Below are 19,296 nucleotides of genomic sequence, written 5' to 3'. Positions count from 1 at the left end.
GAGAATTCCTGCAAGATATAAATCTATTCACCTGGGTGAGACTCAAGGGTTATAAACTCTTGTAACTGTGGCTCCAACTTTTTCTTTCCCAGAAGAGTCACTGATGTGTTGTTTGCTGTGCTGTGTTTTGCAGGGCCCACCCTACCACAGAATGTGTGAAATTCCTCCTTGCACTGAATCTTTTCACTGAGAGCATAAAGAATCACTGGGCCATTTATCCACTGTCTATGCTCTGGGGCCAGGTCAGCCCCAAAGCCCTTGCAGCTTCTTACAGATGAAACTGTGGATATTTTAAACCTTAGTAAACAGTCCGCACAATTAAGTAAACAAGATCATTTCAGATGACGATAAGAGCTGTAAGGGGAATAAAGGGCGTAGTGGGATAGAAATGAACTGGGGTCGGTAGTACTTCAGTAGTGAAGGAATAACTCTGAGGAAGTGATGTTTCAGCTGAGCCTTGAATGATGAGCGTCAGTCACAGAAGAGCTGAGCACGGAGCACCCCACACAGGGACCAGCATGTGCAAAGGCCCTGAGTGGAGAAGGACCGGGTGGATTGGGGAGCAGATGGGAGGCCAGAGCAACCAGGTACAGTGAACGGGAGATGAGCTGGAGAGAAGGGTCCAGGGCTCAGCAGGGGCTCGGTGGGGCAGAGTCCCTTCAGCTATGAAAGGAAGTCAATACCGGTAGCAGGGTACTGCTGTGAGCTTCTGCTGGGCATGGCCCCCAAGGTGGAAGGAGCCGATGCCATGAGCACAAACCTTACAAGGCTTGCCTGGGAGTTCCGAGTTCCTAAGATTCATCACAGAAACTACAGTCTTCAAGGAAACATATCTTAGGAGCCAGGCTTTTGGAGAGAAAAAGCCATTGCGGCCACAAATACTGAGCCTGTCCTGTGTGCGGAGCACACCTCCGAGTCCTTCCCGTGCAGTCCTAGAGGCATCCTGAGATGTTAGCTGCTGTGGTCTCCGTTACACAGCTGCGGAGACTGAGGCACAGAGAGGGGAATTAACTTGCCCAGGTCACAGGGCAGAGCCGAGACCGGAGCCCAAGGTCTGGCTTTGAACGTCAGGAGCCGTGGATGGCCCTGGCCCTGCCGCACCAGAGATGGACCGCGGGGCCCGTGACGAGCACAGGGGAGGACGCTGGAGATGAGCCTCCTCCTCACACCCTTGTGGGAGCACCCAGCACATCGCAGGGCTCATCAGGGATCGGTTATGGGCCAGGCTGCCTGGACGGCCTCAGGGGCCCCAGAGAAGGACAGAGAACGGGCTTCCTGAAGACAGGGCAGGGGGTGGCCAGCGGGACTGCCTGGGAGGAGCAGACACGGGAGTGGGGCTGTTGGCAAGAGCAAGAAGGGAACAGGTTCCTGGAGAGGCTGCCAGGGCGCGGGCTGCAGACGCTCCCTGAAAAGTGCTCTGGGCTGCCAGGGACCTCCATGGGGGAGGCACTGCCACCCCTGGGAGTGAGCCTGCCCCTGGGGACCGCCCCCATGCCTCAGGGCCTCAGATGTGCCCCTCAAGTCCGCCCTTAGCCCTGGTCCCTCTCCTACCCAAACACCTCCCATGGCTCCCTATTGCCCACAGGATAAAATCCAGGCTTGGGCTCCGGGAGACCTCAGGTCAGCGTGGGGGCCTTGTGGTCAGCTGCAGAGGCAGTCAGGCTCTTGTGCTCAGAGAAACCAGTGCACCCACCCACTGACCACCCTGCAGGTCCAAGCACACCGCTGGCTCTGGGACACTTAGGGCAGAGATGATAACACGATTTTATCCCTTGAATTCTATACACTGGGGTCACAGGGTCAGCATGACCCACCCAGGCCAGGCGGCAGAGGAGGGATGGGGTTGTCACTGCGCGCCCCCGCTCAGCGGCTCCATCCGCAGCCACAGCCCGCCCTCCGCGCGCAGGATGAGCTCCGGCTTCCTGCGGGGCTCCTGGTCATCCAGCAGGACGCGGAAGCGCAGCAGCGTGAGCGCCAGGACCACCTTCATCTCGGCCATGGCAAACGTCTGCCCGATACAGTTCCTGCAGACAAAAGCAGGGACTCTGACTGAGCCTGAACCCTCATCCCCACCCCACCGCATCTGGACCCTGGTCCAGGACCCCCTCTACTCCAGCAAGGATAAAGAAGGGGGTTACTGTGCCTGGGACCCCCAAGTATAGCCCCTGAATCTGACCCAGACTCCACCCCGAAACTCAACAGACAGGGAGAAGAGGCTCTGAGCACATTGCAGACCCCTCCTTAGACGCACCCCAACTGCATTCTCCATGTCCTCATCCATAATTACCAGGGGACAGCAGTGAAAGAGACCTGCAACTCTGACAAGCTTCGATTCCCCCCTTGCCTGAACCCACACTCATGTTTGGGGTCTCAGCCCCAGACCTCTGCCCTCATCACCCACTGGCCTCACCTGGGACCCACAGAAAAGGGAATATATGCCAGAGGTGACCTCTCCTTGATGTTTTCGGGCTCAAAGCGAAGGGGGTCATAGACCTGAAAGGAGACCAAGACAGGGCTGCTGGGTGGGGGTCTCCCAGGACAGTCAGCTTTAGACAGGCAAACATGTTTATGATGGGGGGACGTAACATATGATTTGCTAGGTCAGAGCCCTAGGGGTCTGGACAGGTAGAGCAGAGAGTGGGGTTCCCTTGGGGTCTGGACAGATAGAGCAGAGAGTGTAGTTCCCTTGGGGTCTGGACAGGTAGAGTAGAGAGTGGGGTTCCCTATGGGTCTGGACAGGTAGAGCAGAGAGTTGGGTCCCCTTGGGGTCTGGACAGGTAGAACAGAGAGTCAGGGGGAGGCAGCACCTCGGGGTCTGGCCACACAGATGGGTTGTGGTGGATCCCAAAAATGCTGATGAGGCAGATAACACCTGTGGGAGAGGAGGGTCGAGTCAGGAAGAGGTCTCCCATCCTTAGGTCCCTCTTCCTCCCCAGGAGGATCGCCACCCTAACCACCACCCCTCCACCCCCTGTCCCTGTGGGCACCTTTGGGGATGACTCGGCCGTCTGGGAGCACAAGGTCCTGGGTACAGGAGCGGGAGATGGCCACAACCGGGGGGTGCAGGCGCAGACTCTCCTTGATGCACATGGTCAGGAAGGGCAACTGGGCCAGGTCGTCCCTAAGGAACCACCCCAACAATTACACGTGGAGAAAAGAACAGAAACACCAACCCCCAGTAAGGACCCCACCACCACCAAATTAATGCAATTTGAAATGTGGGGTTAAACATGTCATGTTTGATAGATGGTTATTTTATACTTAGAAAACACAAAAGAATCCACTGGAAAACTTTCATAAACATTTAATATCCACTAAGGGGACTGAATTCTTTTTCTTTAAGCCCCTTTTTTCTGTGTGATGATTAAAATTTTTAGTAGCTGATTGTTAACTGGTTCAAAATAGAAAACTATGAAGCACCACTCCTGTGGATCAATACCACTCATTTGCTTCTTTACACTTTGCCTAGGTTATAATTTTTATGTATCCATCCAGAGTTCCTTTTGTGCATCTTAAAAAACTAAATAATAGGAGATGGGAAAAAAGGTGGTGGAATAGGAAGGCAAGGTTGAATTCCCCTCCCACATGCACTCCAAGGAAGCAACTACAGCAAATGCACCCAAACCTGAAAATGACCTGAAGACAGAAGAACAGACCACCTACACCCGGTGAACAAGAGCAGCCCTCACAGACAATGGTAAAGTGGCAGAGCCACTATCAAGGGGGCACCAAAGCCCTTCCGCCATTCCAGTCCATAGGCGGGAGGGAGAGGAAGACAGGGCACAGGGGACAGGCCTCCAGGAACTCTGCACACTTGGCCCGGGGGACCTCCTCTGGGAATACGAGTCCACCTTGCAGTGGGCTCTGGTGATCAGCAGGATTGGACACCAGGGACAGCTGGAACACACTGGGAGGCTGAGACTCCGGCCGACTGTGGAGGACAGGCACAGGGTGCCCATCCCCCTGAGAACCAACACCAAGGCGGCAGTTCGAAAGACTTGCCAGCCATGGGAGGGTAGCCAAACGGGCAAGGGTTAGATGGAACTCGCTTTTCAAGGAGAAAGGGCGGGTGAACGATTCCTCCCAAGTCCTCGCTCAGCGCAACAGGTCAGGCACTCTCGGGAGCCCCAGATGCTCCATCCCACGCCTTGGCAGCCCAGCGCTGAGGCTTTTCTGCACACCACTGGCATGCCAGCCTGCTCTGCCCAGCAGCATTGGACTTTGCTGCCTTGTGGAGAGAGGAAGTCTTCCCTAGCCTTCCTGGCCTGTCTCAGCCTAATTAGAGAGGCACCTATAAGAGTCAGAGGCAAGAATTCTTTCTTCCATATGCGGGGCCAAACCCAGTGCTACATGCCTCGCCCCAACAAGGGGCGTGCACATGGGACTTGCCACCTCTGCTCCCTGTGCATCTCTGAAAACGCATGTTGTGGTGCGTCTGCAAGTCCCCATGCCCTGCCTCCAGGCAACTCACTGTGCTACCACTCCACTCACCCAATAACCCGGCAGCCCCACCACAGCTGAGGGCAGGCAAAGGGAAGACTCGCCCACGATGATCCTGGCAGAAGCCACGGCTCTGATTGCAAAAGGCTGGCTGAGGCAAACTATGGCCTCAGCAGACTGCGATAAACCACTGCCAGCAGACAGGCAGAAAGATGGCACCACGCAGTGCCCACCAACAGCAACTGGGGTTCTACAGCCAAGGAGAACCAGGCACTGGAGAGGAAAGAATCTTGAGCTTCTGGGCACCACAGGATGTCTTCTTCATAAAGCCATTACTCTCTAGACCAGGTAACGGAGAAGACCCACCTAATACCAGAGAAGAAACACAGAAACCTGACAAAATGAGGAGGCAGCAGAGGATGTGCCAAACAGAACTACAGAAGAACACACCACACAGAGGACAAAGTGAAATGGAAATTGCCAATCTTCTTGATGAAGATTTCAAAGTAAAAGTCATAAATATGCTTGCTGACCTGCAGAAATGTATTAAAGATCTCAGGGAGGACTTCAACAAAGAGGTACAAGAGCTGTAGAATACAGCTGAAATGAAACACAAAATCAAGGGATGAATAATGGATAACTGCAAATACGAGAGACAGTCGATGAGATGGAAATTAGAGAATGGGAACACACTGAAGCTGAGAAGCAGAGGGAAAAAAGGATCTCTAGGAATGTCGAATGACGACAGAGCTGGGAGACCGATCCAAATGGAACAGTAGTGACATCATAAGGGTACCGGAAGGAGAAGACAGAGACAGAGGGAACTAGAGAGGATCTATAAAAACAAGAAAACAATAAGATGGCTATTAAGTACATACCTACCAATAATTATCTTAAATGTAAATATGCTGAATGCACCAATCAAAAGACACAGAGTGGCAGAAGGGATAAAAAAAAATACCCATCAATATGCTGCCTATAGGAGACTCATATCAGACACAAGGACATACACAGACTAAAAGTGAAGGGATGGAAAAGAATATTTCATGCAGATAATGGGGAGAAAAAACAGGAGTAGCAGTTCTTATATCAGACAAAATTGATTTCAAAACAAAGAAAATAGCAAGACACAAAGAAGGACATTACACAATGATAAAGGGGTCAATACAACAAGAGAATATAACCATTATAAATATCTGTTCACCCAACATAGAAGGACTTAAATTGTAAAACAAATGCTAACAGAATTAAAGGGGGAAATACATTGCAACACAGTCATTTTAGGAAACTTTACACACCACTCACATCAATAGACAGACCGAGCAGACAGAAAGGAAGTAAGGATCACTTGCAACACAGCCCCAAGGCCCTTTCCTGCAGTGCAAGGCCTGAGAACAGCCGGCAGTGAAGTCAGACTTTGCTGCTGGATAGGCAGAGGGACTCATCCCAGCTTTCTTGGCCCTGTTGCAGCCCAGCTGGGGAAGGACTGTGGGAGCCGCCCCCAGGAGCTCCTTCCTACCAGCAGACGCTGGCCCCACTGAACTGTGATCCCCACCATTGCTGCAAGCCAGGCAGAGGGTGGCTCTGCCCACAGCAACTCCAGCAGCACAGCCTCAAGTATTCTCCCTGTGCACACAGCCAGCTGACAGCCCATACAGCCCGCCTGTATCAGATCGCTACAAGCCAGAAAGAAAGGCGCCCCTCCCACTGCCCGCCAACAGTTGAGGATCCTGCACTGGAAAGTAAAGTGTCTTGAGCCTCTGGGCAATAGAGGATGCCTCCTCCATAAAGCTATTATTCCATAGGAAACACTGAAAAAAAATGAAGAGGCAGAGGAATTAGGTCAAAACAAAACTAAAAGACAAAACACTGGAAAGAGGGCTGAGTGAAACTGAAATCACCAGTCTTCTTGATAAGGACTTCAAAGGAAAGTCATAAACATGCTCACAGAACTACAGGAAAATATTCAAGATGTCAGGGAGGACCTCAACAAAAGGATAACTGACTGGCAAAAGAGTCACTCACAGCTGAAGAATACAGTATTTGAAGTGAAAAATAAAATGGAGAGCTTTAATAACAGATTTTCACAGGTTGAAGGAGTTCAAATGATTTGGAAATTAGGGAGCAAGAAAAGAATGAAGCTGACAAACAGAATAAAGGATCTCTAGGAATGAAAGAATAATAAAAGCTGTGTGACCAATCCAAATGGGGCAATATTCGCACCATTGGAGAATCAGAATGAGAAGAGGGAGACAAAGGGATGGAATGTCTCTTTGACTAAATAATTGCTGAAAACTTCCCCATGTGGGGAAGGATACAGAAACCCAGGTCACGGAAGCACACAGAGCCCCTAACAAAAGAAACCCTAGGAAGACAACACCAAGACATAGGATTATTAAAATGAGGAAGATGAAGGACAAGGAGCAGGTATTGAAAGCAACCAGAGAGAGAAAATGATTGCTTATAAAGGAAACCCCATCAGCCTATCAGCAGACTTATCAGCAGAAACTTTACAGGGCAGAAGGGAGTGGCATGATATATTAATGTAATGAAATAGAAGGACCTCCAGCCAAGAATACTCTACTCAGGAAGATTACAATTAAATTTGAAGCAGGGATTAAACAATTTTCAGATATACAAAAGTTGATGGAATTCACCACCACTAAGCCAGTCCTACAGGATATGTTAACAGGACTGCTGTAGATGGAAATGCTCCTAAGGCTAAATAGCTGTCACCAGTGAAAATAAATCCACAGTAAAGGTAGCGGACCAGTTAATTACCAAGAAAATATGATTTTAAATAAACTACCCACAAAATCAGTCAAGAGATACCCAAAAAGCACAGAATATTACACCTAATATATAAAGGGTGGGCAAGGAAGAAAAGAAGAAGAAAGGAGGGGAGAAAAGCTATATTTATTATCTATGAAATAGAGTAATGAGCAATTTAAGATAGACACTTAGATACTAAGGCAGCTCTCCTTGAACACTTGGTAACCACAAATCTAAAGCCTACAATGGCAATAAGTACGTATCTATCAGTAATGACCTTAAATGTAAATGGCCTGAATGTACCAATCAAAAGACACAGAGTGTCAAAATGGATTTTAAAAAAACAAGATCCATCTGTATGCTGGCTACAAGAGACTCATCTCAGACCCAAGGACATACACAGACTAAAAGTGAAGGGATGGAAAAAGGTAGTTCATGCAAATAATATGGAGAAAAAAGCAGGAGTAGTGGTACTTGTATCCGACAAAATAGATTGCAAAATAAAAACAGTAACAAAAGACAAAGAAGGACATTACATAATGATACAGGGTCAGTCCAACAAGAGGATCCAACCATTATAAATACAGGAGCACCTACATATGTGAAACAGATACTAACAGAATCAAAGGGGGAAATAGACTGCAACACATTCATTTTAGACTTTAACACATGGTTCACACCAAGGCACAGATCAACCAGACAGAAAATAAGTAAGGAGACAGAGGCACTGAACAACACACGAGAACAGATGGACCCGACAGACATCTACAGAACTCCCCACCCAAAAGCAGCAGGATGCACATTCTTCTCAAGGGCACATGGAACATCTTCCAGAATAGATCACGCGCCAGGCCGCAAAAAGAACCTCAATAAATTCAAAAGGATTGAGATTGTATCAAGCAGCTACTCAGATGACAATGGAATGAAACTAGAAATAAACTACACAGGACAAAAAAGCCTACAGACACATGGAGGCTAAACAACATGCTTCTATTATAATCAATGGATCAATGACCAAATTAACACATGTATCGAGAAATACACGGAGGCAAGTGAAAACAAAATCAAGCAGTCCAATACCTGAGGGATGCCACAAAAGGCCATTCTAAGGGGAAACACATACCAATACAGGCCTACCTCAAAGAACAGAACCAATCCCAAACAAACACTCTAAACTCACAAAGAAAGTAGGAAAACAAGAACAAATGAAACCAAAAGTTAGTAGAAGGAGGGATGTAATAAAGATCAGAGCAGAAATAAATAATATAGAGAAGAATAAAACAACAGAAAAAAATTAGTGAAGCCAAGAGCTGGTTCCTTGAGAAAATAAATGAAACAGATAAACCACCAGCCAGTATTATCAAGAAAAAAAAAAGAAGAGAGTACAAAAATTAACAAAATCAGAAACAAAGAAGGAATAATCACAACGATACCACAGAAATAAAAAGAAATACCAGAGAATACTATGAAAAATTATATGCTAATAAATTAAACAACTAAGAAGAAATGGACAAATTCCTAGAAAGATACAGCCTCCCAAGACTGCAGGAGAAGAGTAAACATTCAGGGAATGAAGATATTTAAAAAGAAATGTGATTTCAGAGACAGAAGCCAGGGAGTGGAGGGGAGGTGTGCTCCCTGCCTATGTGCTAGGTGGCATCAAATACCCTTGACCACTGTCACCAATTCTCTCAGCAGCCCAGGTCTTACTGTCCACAAAGCCTTCAAACTTTCCCCTGATATCCAGGCTTCGTGCCCAGACCCTGTCTCTGGGCTCTGCTCCTATTCTCACTGAGAAGTAATGATGAATCCACAAAAACATCTTTCCCCTTCCCCAGCTGAGCAGTAGAGCCACCGACAGGTTCAGGAACAGGCCACAGCCGCCTGCACTCACCATGCCATCTCCTTAGGCTCACGGTCCCTCAGGAGCTCTTGCACCTCCTGGCGGCAGCGCTCCTGGTACTCGGGGTGCTTCGCAAGGTTGTACAGGACCCAGGAGAGGCCGCTGGCCGTGGTGTCATGGCCTGAGAGGCAGGCAGACAGGCTTGGGCCTCTGGGCTGCTTCAACACCAGAAGGTGGACAGCGTCTTCACATTAAGGCCCTCAGGGAACATGGGGAGGATGGGGAAGGATGGGGTGGGCCAGGGCACACTGCCGAGTCCCTGGGATGGAGACACCCTGCCCCCTCTGTAGTCCCACACTGGGACCCTCACCCTCAAACATAAAGGTGTCAGCTTCAGCTCGGATGTCCGCGTCTGACAATTCCTTCCCATCTTCATCCTGGACAGAAAACACAGCCCCGCAGCCCAAACTAAATCACAGACCTGAGGGCTCCTGACACAACCTGAGACAATGTCTGAAGCTCAGAGAGAAGCCCACCTTGGAGAGCAGGAGCACATCAATGAAGTCCAATGTCTTGGCCTTAGCCTTGACCTGGAGGAACTCATCAGCGCCCTCACTGGGGAGGGTGCGGCGCCGCTCCTGGATGACGGCGTCTGTGAAGTTGTGCACCAGGCGGCAGGCCCTGCGGAAGCGCTGTCCGTCAGGGCTGAGGTAGTACAGGAAGTCCGTGTGCAGGAGAATCTGTCTGTTTCGTTTTGACACAAGGGCGCTCAGCTCCACAATGGCGGCAATATATTCACTAGGCTTCCTGCATGATGAGGGCATGAGGGGAGGCGACAGCTTAGCTCCCGTGAAGACTGAAGGGCAGGTCCCACCAGAAGATGGCAGCTGCCCCCCACCAGAAAACCGAGCATCCAGGCACAGCTGGCCCCCGCACATACACGGTGCGGATGACCCAGGGGCAGGACGCCCCGACTTTCTTCTCTCCCTACATCCCATCTGTGTGAGCTGCTTCCCTGCCCCAGGCTCCAGAGCACAGCTGAGGCGTCATGCCTCTCTCCTCTCTCTCCTCCACAGTATCTGCCCCTCTCCTTTCCAAAACTGTCCGTATTGCACAAGTTCATCCTCTCCAAATTGGTCACTGGGTCCATTGTATTCAATTTTCCCCTCCCTTAATATTCTTGGGTCCAATTTCAGTACCACCCACTCTCCACATGACAACTGGTCTTCTCTAGAGCCATATGTCCAAGCTCAGCTTTGACCATGACCCTCACTTGCTCACACCCTCCATGCCTTCCTGGGAATCTCAGGTCACAGTTCCCACCCCTTTGTGCAGCTTTTGAATATTCTGAAGATCGACCCCTGCCTCGTCCTCCAACCTCACTTCCAAGGCTCTCCTCACTGTTGCACATGCTGTGCTCATCCTAGCCTCCTGGCCTTTATCAAAAGGACCACACTTTCCCTGTCCTCTCCTCGGCCTTCACTCACCTGCCCTGGTCCACCTCCTCCAGGGTATCCCTCCCAATTGCCCATCAGTCTTCCCTCCCCACCTACTTCCTTGGGTCCCTGGCTCATGTGCCCAGGCCCCTGGCAAGCACTCACTCCTGGCAATTGCTGTCAAAACTGAAGACGCATTTCTGCAGACTGTCCAGGGTCATGAGGCTGATGTGCTCAAACATGTCCAGACGGGAGCTGCCCTCAGAGATGAGGCGGTTCCACTTGGCCTGGACGGAGGAAGGGCAGAGCTGCGGCTGAGAGCTGCCTCTCCAGAGCTTCCCCGCACCCCAACTGCCAAGAGGGACTGCCGCACACCCAGCCTCCTGGCCCCAGGCACCCATCCCCAGGGGGGACCGGCCTTCAGTGGGATCAAAGCCATTCCTCTTAGGTCACGAAGACCCCCTGGTTCCGAGTCAGGAGACCTGGGTTCAAGTCCTGGCTCTGCCTCCTACACTCTGTGTGCCTTGGGCAACTCACTGCCCTCCTCTGGGGTCCACCTGTCAAATGATCACTACCTTTGAAAATGACCTTCTCTGGTGTTGGACAAACCGGATTAGAAGCCGACATTGACTTGGTAGCTCACATGCAGCTTGTGAACTTGTGCAAGTTCCCTAATCTATGTGAAACTCAGTTTCATCTTCTGTAATGGGATAAAATAATCTCCACTTCATAAATTTCTGAAAATCAAATTCAACTCCAAAGGTCATAGCACTGGCACATAGTTTGTGATATATAGTAGCTCTCAAAAAAATATCAGCTTTCATCATCTTCATTGTAATAACCTGATTAGGAAAATGTCCCTCTATTGGGAACCCTACATTCCTCCTGGATAAGCCAAAAAACGGAAAGATCCAGATAGTTTTTTCTGTGGTCCATTTTTCAGACCTGTGTTTATTAGTTAAAATTAATTACTATGAAACATTCATCATTATCATGAACTGTGTCTCAGGATTCAGTGAGAGAAATATGGAAACTAACACCATAAATCCACCTACTGTGTGCCAGGGACATGACTCCATGAGCTCATCTTGACCACCGTGCAAAGTAGGGAATGATATTCCCATTTTACAGCTGAGGAAACGAAGCTCAGAAAGAAATGCCAGTGGCCCCACGACCACCCAGAAGAGCCATCACTCCACAAAAGATGTCTCGGAGCCCCCGTTCCTACAAGAAGCCAGCTTTCACTCTGGGTCCAAAAGACTCACATGCATGACATTCACGCTGTCATTGAAAATCTTCATATAAGGCTTCAGGATGTTGAAGTGGAAGGCGCGTGTCAGCAGGCGGCGGTGTCTGCTCCACTTGTCCCCACCACTCAGCAGGAGTCCGTCCCCTGTAGAGGCAGCCGTGGGGAGTGGGCAAGGGCAGCACCTTCCCTAGGCCCCAAGCTGCCCCCAATCCCCCTCACCCACAGTACTCACCCAGCCAGGGCCTCAGGAAATCATAGAAGACCTTGTCCTTGGGTGCGACGGTGGCTGACATGAGAAACAAACCATCGGGGTCCATGGAGGGGGAGGGGAGGGACTCTGGCAGGTCTAGAGGTGCCCAGCCAGGGGTTGGCATCCCACCCCTCCACGCCCAGCACAGCAGGAATGGGGCCAAGAGCAGAGGAAACAGGAAGGAGGGGGAGGCAAGTGGGGTGCAGACCAGGCTTCAGGACAGAGCAGAGCAAAGGCAGAGCCCGCAGACACACCCTCCAGGCTCGGACACACCCTCGCTTGGCACAGCACGCCCTGCGCCACCTGACACGGCCCCTACGTGGCCCAACACGTCCTAAACCCCCGAGCTCAGCCCAGCACTCAACAAACACCTTAATGGGGGCCAGGACAGTGTGTCTGCTCCAGCCCTCTCTAACATCCTGGGACATCTGACAAGGCCACAACATGTGCTAACATGTCCTGACATGACACAACATGCATGACACACCCTGACATGGTGCAATAAGCTCAGTCATGGACTCAAAGACGATCTGACGTGACTGTGGCATGTCCCACAGACGGGCTACAGACAGGATTTAAACACAATCCTGCAGGTCGGGAGCAAGATGCAGATGACCGCATACCAGGGCTCCACCCACCAGCAACACATATCCCCATAAGTGCTCGACAGGCCCTGTGTGTACAGGAGACCTTCCTCTGAGCTCCCAATCTGGAGAGGAACAAAGGGAAGCCAATTCAGACCCTTCTAGGCGACCAGAGAGGAGGACCTGCAGGGCAGACACACAGACCTGAGCCCTGTGACTCCCCTGCAGCTGCTCAGCCTCCCCTGGAATCCCTCCCCAGATCCTTGACATGACACATTGGGGTCCCTTGCTGACAGGGATGGAAAGGGGGATTCCCCGTTTGGATCCCAAACACCGGGTCACCTTCTTTCTCCTCTGACCCCATTTATCCAGACAAGGGAACCAAGGATCCAAGCAATGACGTCACTTGTCCACAGCCTCCTGGACAGTAAGTGGCATCCCTGAGACACAAGCCCAGGGCTCTCTGAATCCAGGGCCTGCGTTCTCAGCCCCTGAACTGCTCTGGGAGCCAGAACAACAGCTCTGAGAACCCTACACCCCTCACGAAGGGGCAGTCAGAGTAACAGTGAAGAGTGATTGGGTGAGAATTGGGCACACAAATAAAATTGCATCTTCAGACTGTGCCTGGACTGCTGGGAATGAGCTCACTTTTCCATGGGGTTGAGCTCCTGGGACTTACCTTTGCCAGCATGAGTGCAGCCATCACAAAGAAAAACATGACCCAAAATGATGACAGCTTCCTGAGGACATTGTTTGAGACCTGAATCTAGCCATGCCTGAAGACAACCCTCCCCAGACATTACAGTCAATAGGTTTCCCTGTGCTCAGACCATACAGTGCTGAGTTACCACCACTCACAAGGGAAACAGACCTTGGGAACCAGGGACCCCTGGGAACATTCCCAGAGCCATGCTGCTATTTGCTGTTATGGCCCAGGCCTCTGACAAATGCTGCCCATTCCCCTGCTCAGCCTGGTTGTCTGGGGGTGGGAAGGCAGAGGACAAGGGAAGGGAGCCAGTCCAGGGTGCGGTCTCTTCTGGGAGATAGCCTGGAGGAGTAGGACAATGATCTTGGGGGGATGATCCATTGGCTAGAAGGATCCATCCATTCAGAGGTGGATGTCACAGAAATAGCAGCCCGGACACTCCATCAGCAGCAGCCCTCATGGCTCTGCGCCTGGGGGCCAGATGCTATCAATGCCCATTGCATCACTCTGACCTCTGCTTTAAAAACTTCAGCACATAATTCCAGACCCATTTACAGCAACTCCTCCTCCAGGAAGCCTTCCAGCCTGCCTGCAAGACCTTGCTTCTCTACTGGGCTGCCAGAACCCATGCCCATCTGACCAATTCCTGAGTACACCAGGCTGGGGACCTCTCTGCCCAGACCCACCTCAATCAAGGACAGGGCCTCAGATGGAGGCCTGTTGGGTGTCCGTGGTGCCCAGGACACCAGGGCCATGTGCAGATTGCAGAGGAAGGAGGAAATGGTGAGATGGGGGCTGGTGACTACATGAAGGAAAGAGGAAGATGGAGAGAAGAGGGGAGGAGGAGCCCGGGTCCTGCAGGGGCAGCACAGAGGCTGGGGTGTGGAGGGGCTGGATGCCCTGGGATGTGCCAGGGGCCCACCCCACAAGCTCTGCGTTGGTACCTGAGGCATTGCCAATAGTCCGGATCATGTTGGGGTGGCAGAAGACCACAAGGGGGATGGTGGGCCCCAGCCAGATCTTAAACCCCTTGGAGTAGGTGGCCACCTGCTCACCGATGAACCTCAAGCCTTGTTCATCAGAGGGAACCTGCAAGCGAGGCCAGGCTGTGACCTCTACGGCCGAGCCTCGCAGGTCTCCCTGCAGCCCCGGGGGCAGTGTGGCTGGAGTATGCACAGAGGGAGGAATCTCTGCTTCCCCTGCACCTTCCCTTCGTGGCCCAGGGTGCCTCCCAGACTCAGGGAGGAGGTTAGCTCTCTGCCCCCAGAGGCCTGCCTGGGCTGGGGAAGTCAGATTGTTCTCCTCCTGGGGGTGGTTCTGGCCCCAGGGGGAGATGCCCGTGGGGGAGGCTGTGGGCAGCAGGGTGTCCTCGGGACTCGTCCCTGGGGCTGGCTCCCACATCCTTTCATGTCCTGATGGGTCCACATGGCCTCTGGTTCTTCGCACAGTGGAGGGTGTGCAGACCTGAGCCCGGCAGCCCCTCCCCTGCGGGCCCCAGGGGAGCCACGAGCTCTGCCTGCCAATCAGGGGGCCGGCCCCCACCTATGGGCCCCTTTCACAGGCCCACCTCTGGCAGAGCATGCCCTGCCCATCATCTGTCCAACTATCTATCGAATATCCATCTATCATCTCTCCTGAGCCTATGGACTTGTCCGTCAGACATGCCATTTATAGTGAAGAATCTGAGGCCATGTGCCCCAAAGGTGAAGGATAGCAGGTGGCCTGCTGGTGAGGTGGCCTCTCCAATCTCCAGACATGTCCCATGGGAGCCTGACAACTACCCCCAGGTGCTCCAGACACATGAACATATGTCATTTTCACCTTTAGGACTCCTTCCAGTTCCCCAGGATCCTATGTTGAGAATTGAAGGCCCTTGAAGAGGATGATCTGAGAGGGAGAGTGACTAAGCAGAAGTCACACAGCAAAGGGCTGGAAGAGGGGAGAGTGTCCAAGACCAGCCCCAACAGCCACAGTCTGGGAGGAGGAGGCAGACCTGCTGTACTGGAACATTCCTGTTGCCCATGGGGCTCATGGAAAACCTTCCAGGACCCAAAATTCAGGCAACCTTCACAATGAACTCAGGAACGTCCATGTTCTGAACTTGGCGATGATGAGCAGAAAAATCACAGAAAGTCCTTCCCCAGACTGGGCAGAAAAGGAAAGTTGGGCTCACTCCTCAGGGGGCCTGGGGGAGGGGAGCAGCTGGACCAGCATCCTTTCAGCTGTGACCCAGGGAGGGGATGGCAAGTTCACCACCTAGGATATCAGCCTTCTGAGGGCCCGTGGGGTGCCAGCCCTGCGCTGGGCACCACAGTGCCTACTCCCAGACCTCCTGTCTAGTAGGAGAGATGGATAATAAGAAATTTGACGATTAACTGCTTAATTAAGCATGAGCAGAGCCAAGTCAAAGGTCAAAGTGCAGGTGGGAGGTAGAACCCTTCTGAAAAGGGAAGTGAGTGGCCAATTTATCTGTTGTGGAGCGGACCAAATGGGACATTTTATGGGGTAAGAGTCAGATAAGAGGACGGTGTCCTTGCAGCAGAGGGTGCGGAGAGCAGCGCCCCAGCGGTGGGCATGGGGCTCAATAGCTGCAGCCCAGAGTGAGCAGACAAAAGGAATCGGGCCAGGCTGGGAGCAGCCCCTGGACAGCACCCCTGAGAAGACCAAGGCCAGCCAGGAGACCGGGAACCCCAGGCGATCTGCCTCCATTCAGCCCCTCGGGAGCCCCGCAGAGGTGCACTGATGTGGGGCAGCAGGCAGGAAGTGGGTCCAAAGCAGGCTGGGGGTCGGGAGGCCAAGGATGCAGGGATGGCCTGGGGTGGCAGAGCAGGAGGAAGGATGAGGAAGCAGGGGCTCCCCTCAGCCTCCCTGGCTTCTCCTCTCCCAGACCCTAGCCCCACCCGGGGCTCATTCCTGACTCCTCCAGAAGCCCGTCCACCTGATGCCCAGATCGTTCCTGCGTCCACACTCACCAGACCCAGGTGGCCCCAAAACCAGCTCCGCCTTGGGGGCTCTGGGAAACAGCGGAGGCGGCTGCAGGTGTCATGGAAGGTGCAGGCCCAGACCAGGAGGCGGGCCAGCAGCCAGGAGGCCCCGACCAGCAGCAGGAGCAGCAATGGGGAGGCTGCCGCTGTGTGGAGTCCCAGCCAGGAGAGGCTCAGCTGCGGCATCCTGGGGGGCACACGGGATAGAGGGGGAGCCCCTGAGGCCAAGGAAGGGGGTGGGGATGGAGAGCTGGGAGGAGAGACAGGGCAGCTCCCAGGAGGGGGAGAGGGCCAAGGGTCTGAGGGGCAGGGTGGGTGAGGGTGGGCGATGGGCAGGGAGGGCTCACGGCTCAGAGGGAGAGAGCAGAGATGTGAAAGGACGCCATGGAAGTTCGCCAGAGGCTCCAGCGACCAGCAAAACCCCACCTCAGGGCCCCCTCTGCTTGGGCAGCTGCCCTCCGCACCCTGACCCAGACCCTCAGCCCCTCCAGCCCCAGCGGGCACCTTCCTTCCACCTGGGTGTCCTCCTCCGCAAGCCCTCGCCTCTCCTCCTCCTGGCAGAGCAGGTTGCAGCCCAAACCCTACAGTGGGTGAGGCAGCACGTGGGCGGGGCAGCCCATCCCTTAATCCCGTTGGCGCCCCGCACAGGCGGGCAGAGCCCCCTCGGGCCCAGAGAGGGCGCAGCTGTGGGTCACGTGGTGCGGGCACGGGACCCTCTGGACTCGGCAGCCTCCATGTGGGGGTGTGGCGCTTTGGGGTACGGACAGAGATGGCCCTGGAACCTGAGTTTACAGCCACCTCTGCCCTTTCAGGCCAAGGTGAGGCAGATAAAAGCACGAAGGTTCAGGTGCCACGCGCACAGTGCCACAGCGGACTTTATCCCCAAACCTCCCCGGGGCCAGGAGGGTCTCACGCACCTCCTCGCAGCGCGGAATCAGGCAGCTCAGACCCGGGACCCTCTGGCCTCTGGGCGCACAGCCGGGCAGCGCTTCCAGCCTTGCCTCCCAGCAGCCCAGGCCCCGGGTGGACACGGGGAGGCTCAGAGCGGGAGCAACACAACCAGCCTGGCGGGGGAGACCCGCCTCAGATTCAGGGACAAGGGCCCGGGTGAAGGGGAAACCGGGGGCCTGGGGGAACGGTGAGCCCTCGCTGGGAGTTCCGACAGGTGGGGGCGGAGCTGGGAGGCCCAGGGAGCAGTGCTGCCCTACCCGCTCTGACAAGGGCTGTGTAGGCATCTCTGGGCTCATCTTCCCAGCTGGGACATGGATGTCAGAGGGGGCGTTGCAGCAGGCAGAGGAAGGTTCCAGAAGAAGGTGGGAAGGATCAGGAGCCCCAGAGTAGACGGTGTAAAGGGAAGGGGCTGGCAGCTCGTCCTCGTGCTGCCGGGTGCCAGCGCTCCTTATGCAGCAAACCTACTCTGCACGGGTGCTCTATGGAAGTGTGCCCACGGTGTGCCAGGTTCCCCAAATAAAACACACCTACTGTGTGTTAGGTGCTCTATGCAAAGAAAGCCTACTCTGTGCAAAGTACTTTACATAAAGCAAGCCTACTGTGTGCCAAGTTATCTACACAAAGTGTACCTACTGTGTGCTGGGTTCTCTACAGGAAGCATGTCCACTGTTTGCCGGGTATTAAATGTTCCCTCTGTGAGTCAGGTACTCTATATAAAGCATGCCTACTAGATGTTGGGTGCTCTATATCACGTGTGCCTGTGTGAATTGTTCATTTCTCTTCACATTCTTAAACTTAAAAACACATGAATGGACAAGAGGAGACTTGTGTCAGAGCATGAATAGCTTCCTGCTTTAGGGCACTGACTCATAGCTAAGAGATTAGGGTTCAAATACTGCTTCTGCCACTTCCTGGCTGTGTAAACTTGGTAAGTTGACCTCTGTAAGCTTCCACCTGTAAATAAACAGATGAATAGTAATAGCAGCTTCCTCGTGAGTGATGTGCCTCAGGTAAACTGCTGGCACTTAGGAAGTGCTCAGTCATGCTAGATAGTGTTTCATCACTCAGCAGGGACCTCAGCCCACCAACTACTTCCTCACCTTACCCCATGCCCAGAGAGCTTACCCATTCATTCATTCAACCAGTGCTCATTGAGCCCTTTCTGTGCTCCAGGGAATTCGAGCGCAGAGAGAGCGAGATAAAGCCCCTGCCCTCCTGGTGTTTATCTCGTAGTGAGGAGAAAATAATTCACTGAAAATGAATAAATGAATCAAAGTGTTACATATCTATATTAGTGCCTCAAACCAAATAGAAAGCATATCGTGATTTTAAAATACTGTTTTCTAGACATTGAACTAAATGCCTCCCATGTGTATGAGAGAAATACACCACCCAACTGTACCAGTAACCATCTGAGATGTGGATCCTCCATGAGAAAAAGAGTTTTTTCATGATTAAAGGCCCCTAGAGAGGAAATGGCCCACCCCGGGGAGGAAGGGAGGCTTCAAACAGAGGCGAGGCACATGGTATGAGTGGGGAGATGACTCCCCATTTGGCTGTAGAAGGCATGACAGGCTCCTAAGGTCCTTTCCATTTGATGGTGACTATTTCAATTGTCAGGGACAGAAATGTAAGTTTTAGACACAAAACAAAACAGGAATCTATTAAGTCCTGTTCTAGTAAATGCAAGGATTTGGGATCCTGTCCTCAAATCTCTATTGCTTTGAAATTTCCAGTTTTCATGTGTGATTTTATTTCATTCTCTCCTTATGCAGACAATCCTTATTTTCAACAGACAATCCTCATTTTCAACCACGTCATTATCCGTCTGTCAAAATCCATAGATTGCACACCACCAAGAGTGAATCTAATGTGAAGTGTGGAGTTTGGGTAATAATGTATCCATGTACATTCATCATTTATAACAAAAGTACCACTCTGATGGGAGATGTTGATAGGGAGGCTGTACTTGGGTAGGAGCAGGAGACACTGGGGGTGGGGAGCTGCTGGCCAGTCTGCAGGGCTCTTCCCAGTTGCTGGATTTAGAGAAACCTTACTTGGAGAAGTTAGGGCTTTAGTAT

General features: G+C 52.3%; 1 protein-coding gene across 2 annotated transcripts; it reads right to left on the bottom strand.

Moving 5' to 3' along the window:
• Nucleotides 1–1,745: 1,745 nt before the first annotated feature.
• On the bottom strand, nucleotides 1,746–16,888 carry LOC140845614 (cytochrome P450 4F2-like). Of its 2 annotated transcripts, XM_073220221.1 has the most exons (13): nucleotides 16,769–16,888; nucleotides 16,253–16,451; nucleotides 14,225–14,369; nucleotides 11,973–12,026; nucleotides 11,757–11,884; nucleotides 10,657–10,778; nucleotides 9,592–9,862; nucleotides 9,426–9,492; nucleotides 9,107–9,236; nucleotides 2,988–3,121; nucleotides 2,808–2,872; nucleotides 2,411–2,493; nucleotides 1,746–2,024 (listed from the first exon to the last, which is right to left on the bottom strand). In XM_073220221.1, the coding sequence occupies exons 2-13, from the start codon at nucleotides 16,448–16,450 to the stop codon at nucleotides 1,847–1,849; spliced, it is 1,575 nt and encodes a 524-aa protein (XP_073076322.1). In that variant the 5' UTR covers nucleotide 16,451; nucleotides 16,769–16,888; the 3' UTR covers nucleotides 1,746–1,846. The 2 variants fall into 2 exon arrangements, with proteins under 2 accessions (XP_073076322.1, XP_073076323.1); XM_073220222.1 differs by lacking the exon at nucleotides 2,411–2,493.
• Between the last annotated feature and the right edge of the window lie 2,408 nt (nucleotides 16,889–19,296).

The sequence above is a fragment of the Manis javanica genome, chromosome 13 (assembly GCF_040802235.1).
Source record: "Manis javanica isolate MJ-LG chromosome 13, MJ_LKY, whole genome shotgun sequence".
NCBI classification, from domain to species: domain Eukaryota; kingdom Metazoa; phylum Chordata; class Mammalia; order Pholidota; family Manidae; genus Manis; species Manis javanica.
Note: the sequence above shows the minus strand (reverse complement) of the source record. Positions and strands in the feature narration are given on the sequence as shown.

Bases quoted from the DNA above. Each gene is read 5' to 3' on its own strand.
- LOC140845614 (XM_073220221.1), bottom strand. From the start codon at position 16,450: ATGCCGCAGCTGAGCCTCTCCTGGCTGGGACTCCACACAGCGGCAGCC. The intron at 9,863-10,656 runs GTGAGTGCTTGC...CTCATCATGCAG, and splicing joins TTTGACAGCAATTGCCAGGA to GAAGCCTAGTGAATATATTG. The intron at 2,494-2,807 runs GTGCTGCCTCCC...GTCTCCTTTCAG, and splicing joins CTGTGTGGCCAGACCCCGAG to GTCTATGACCCCCTTCGCTT.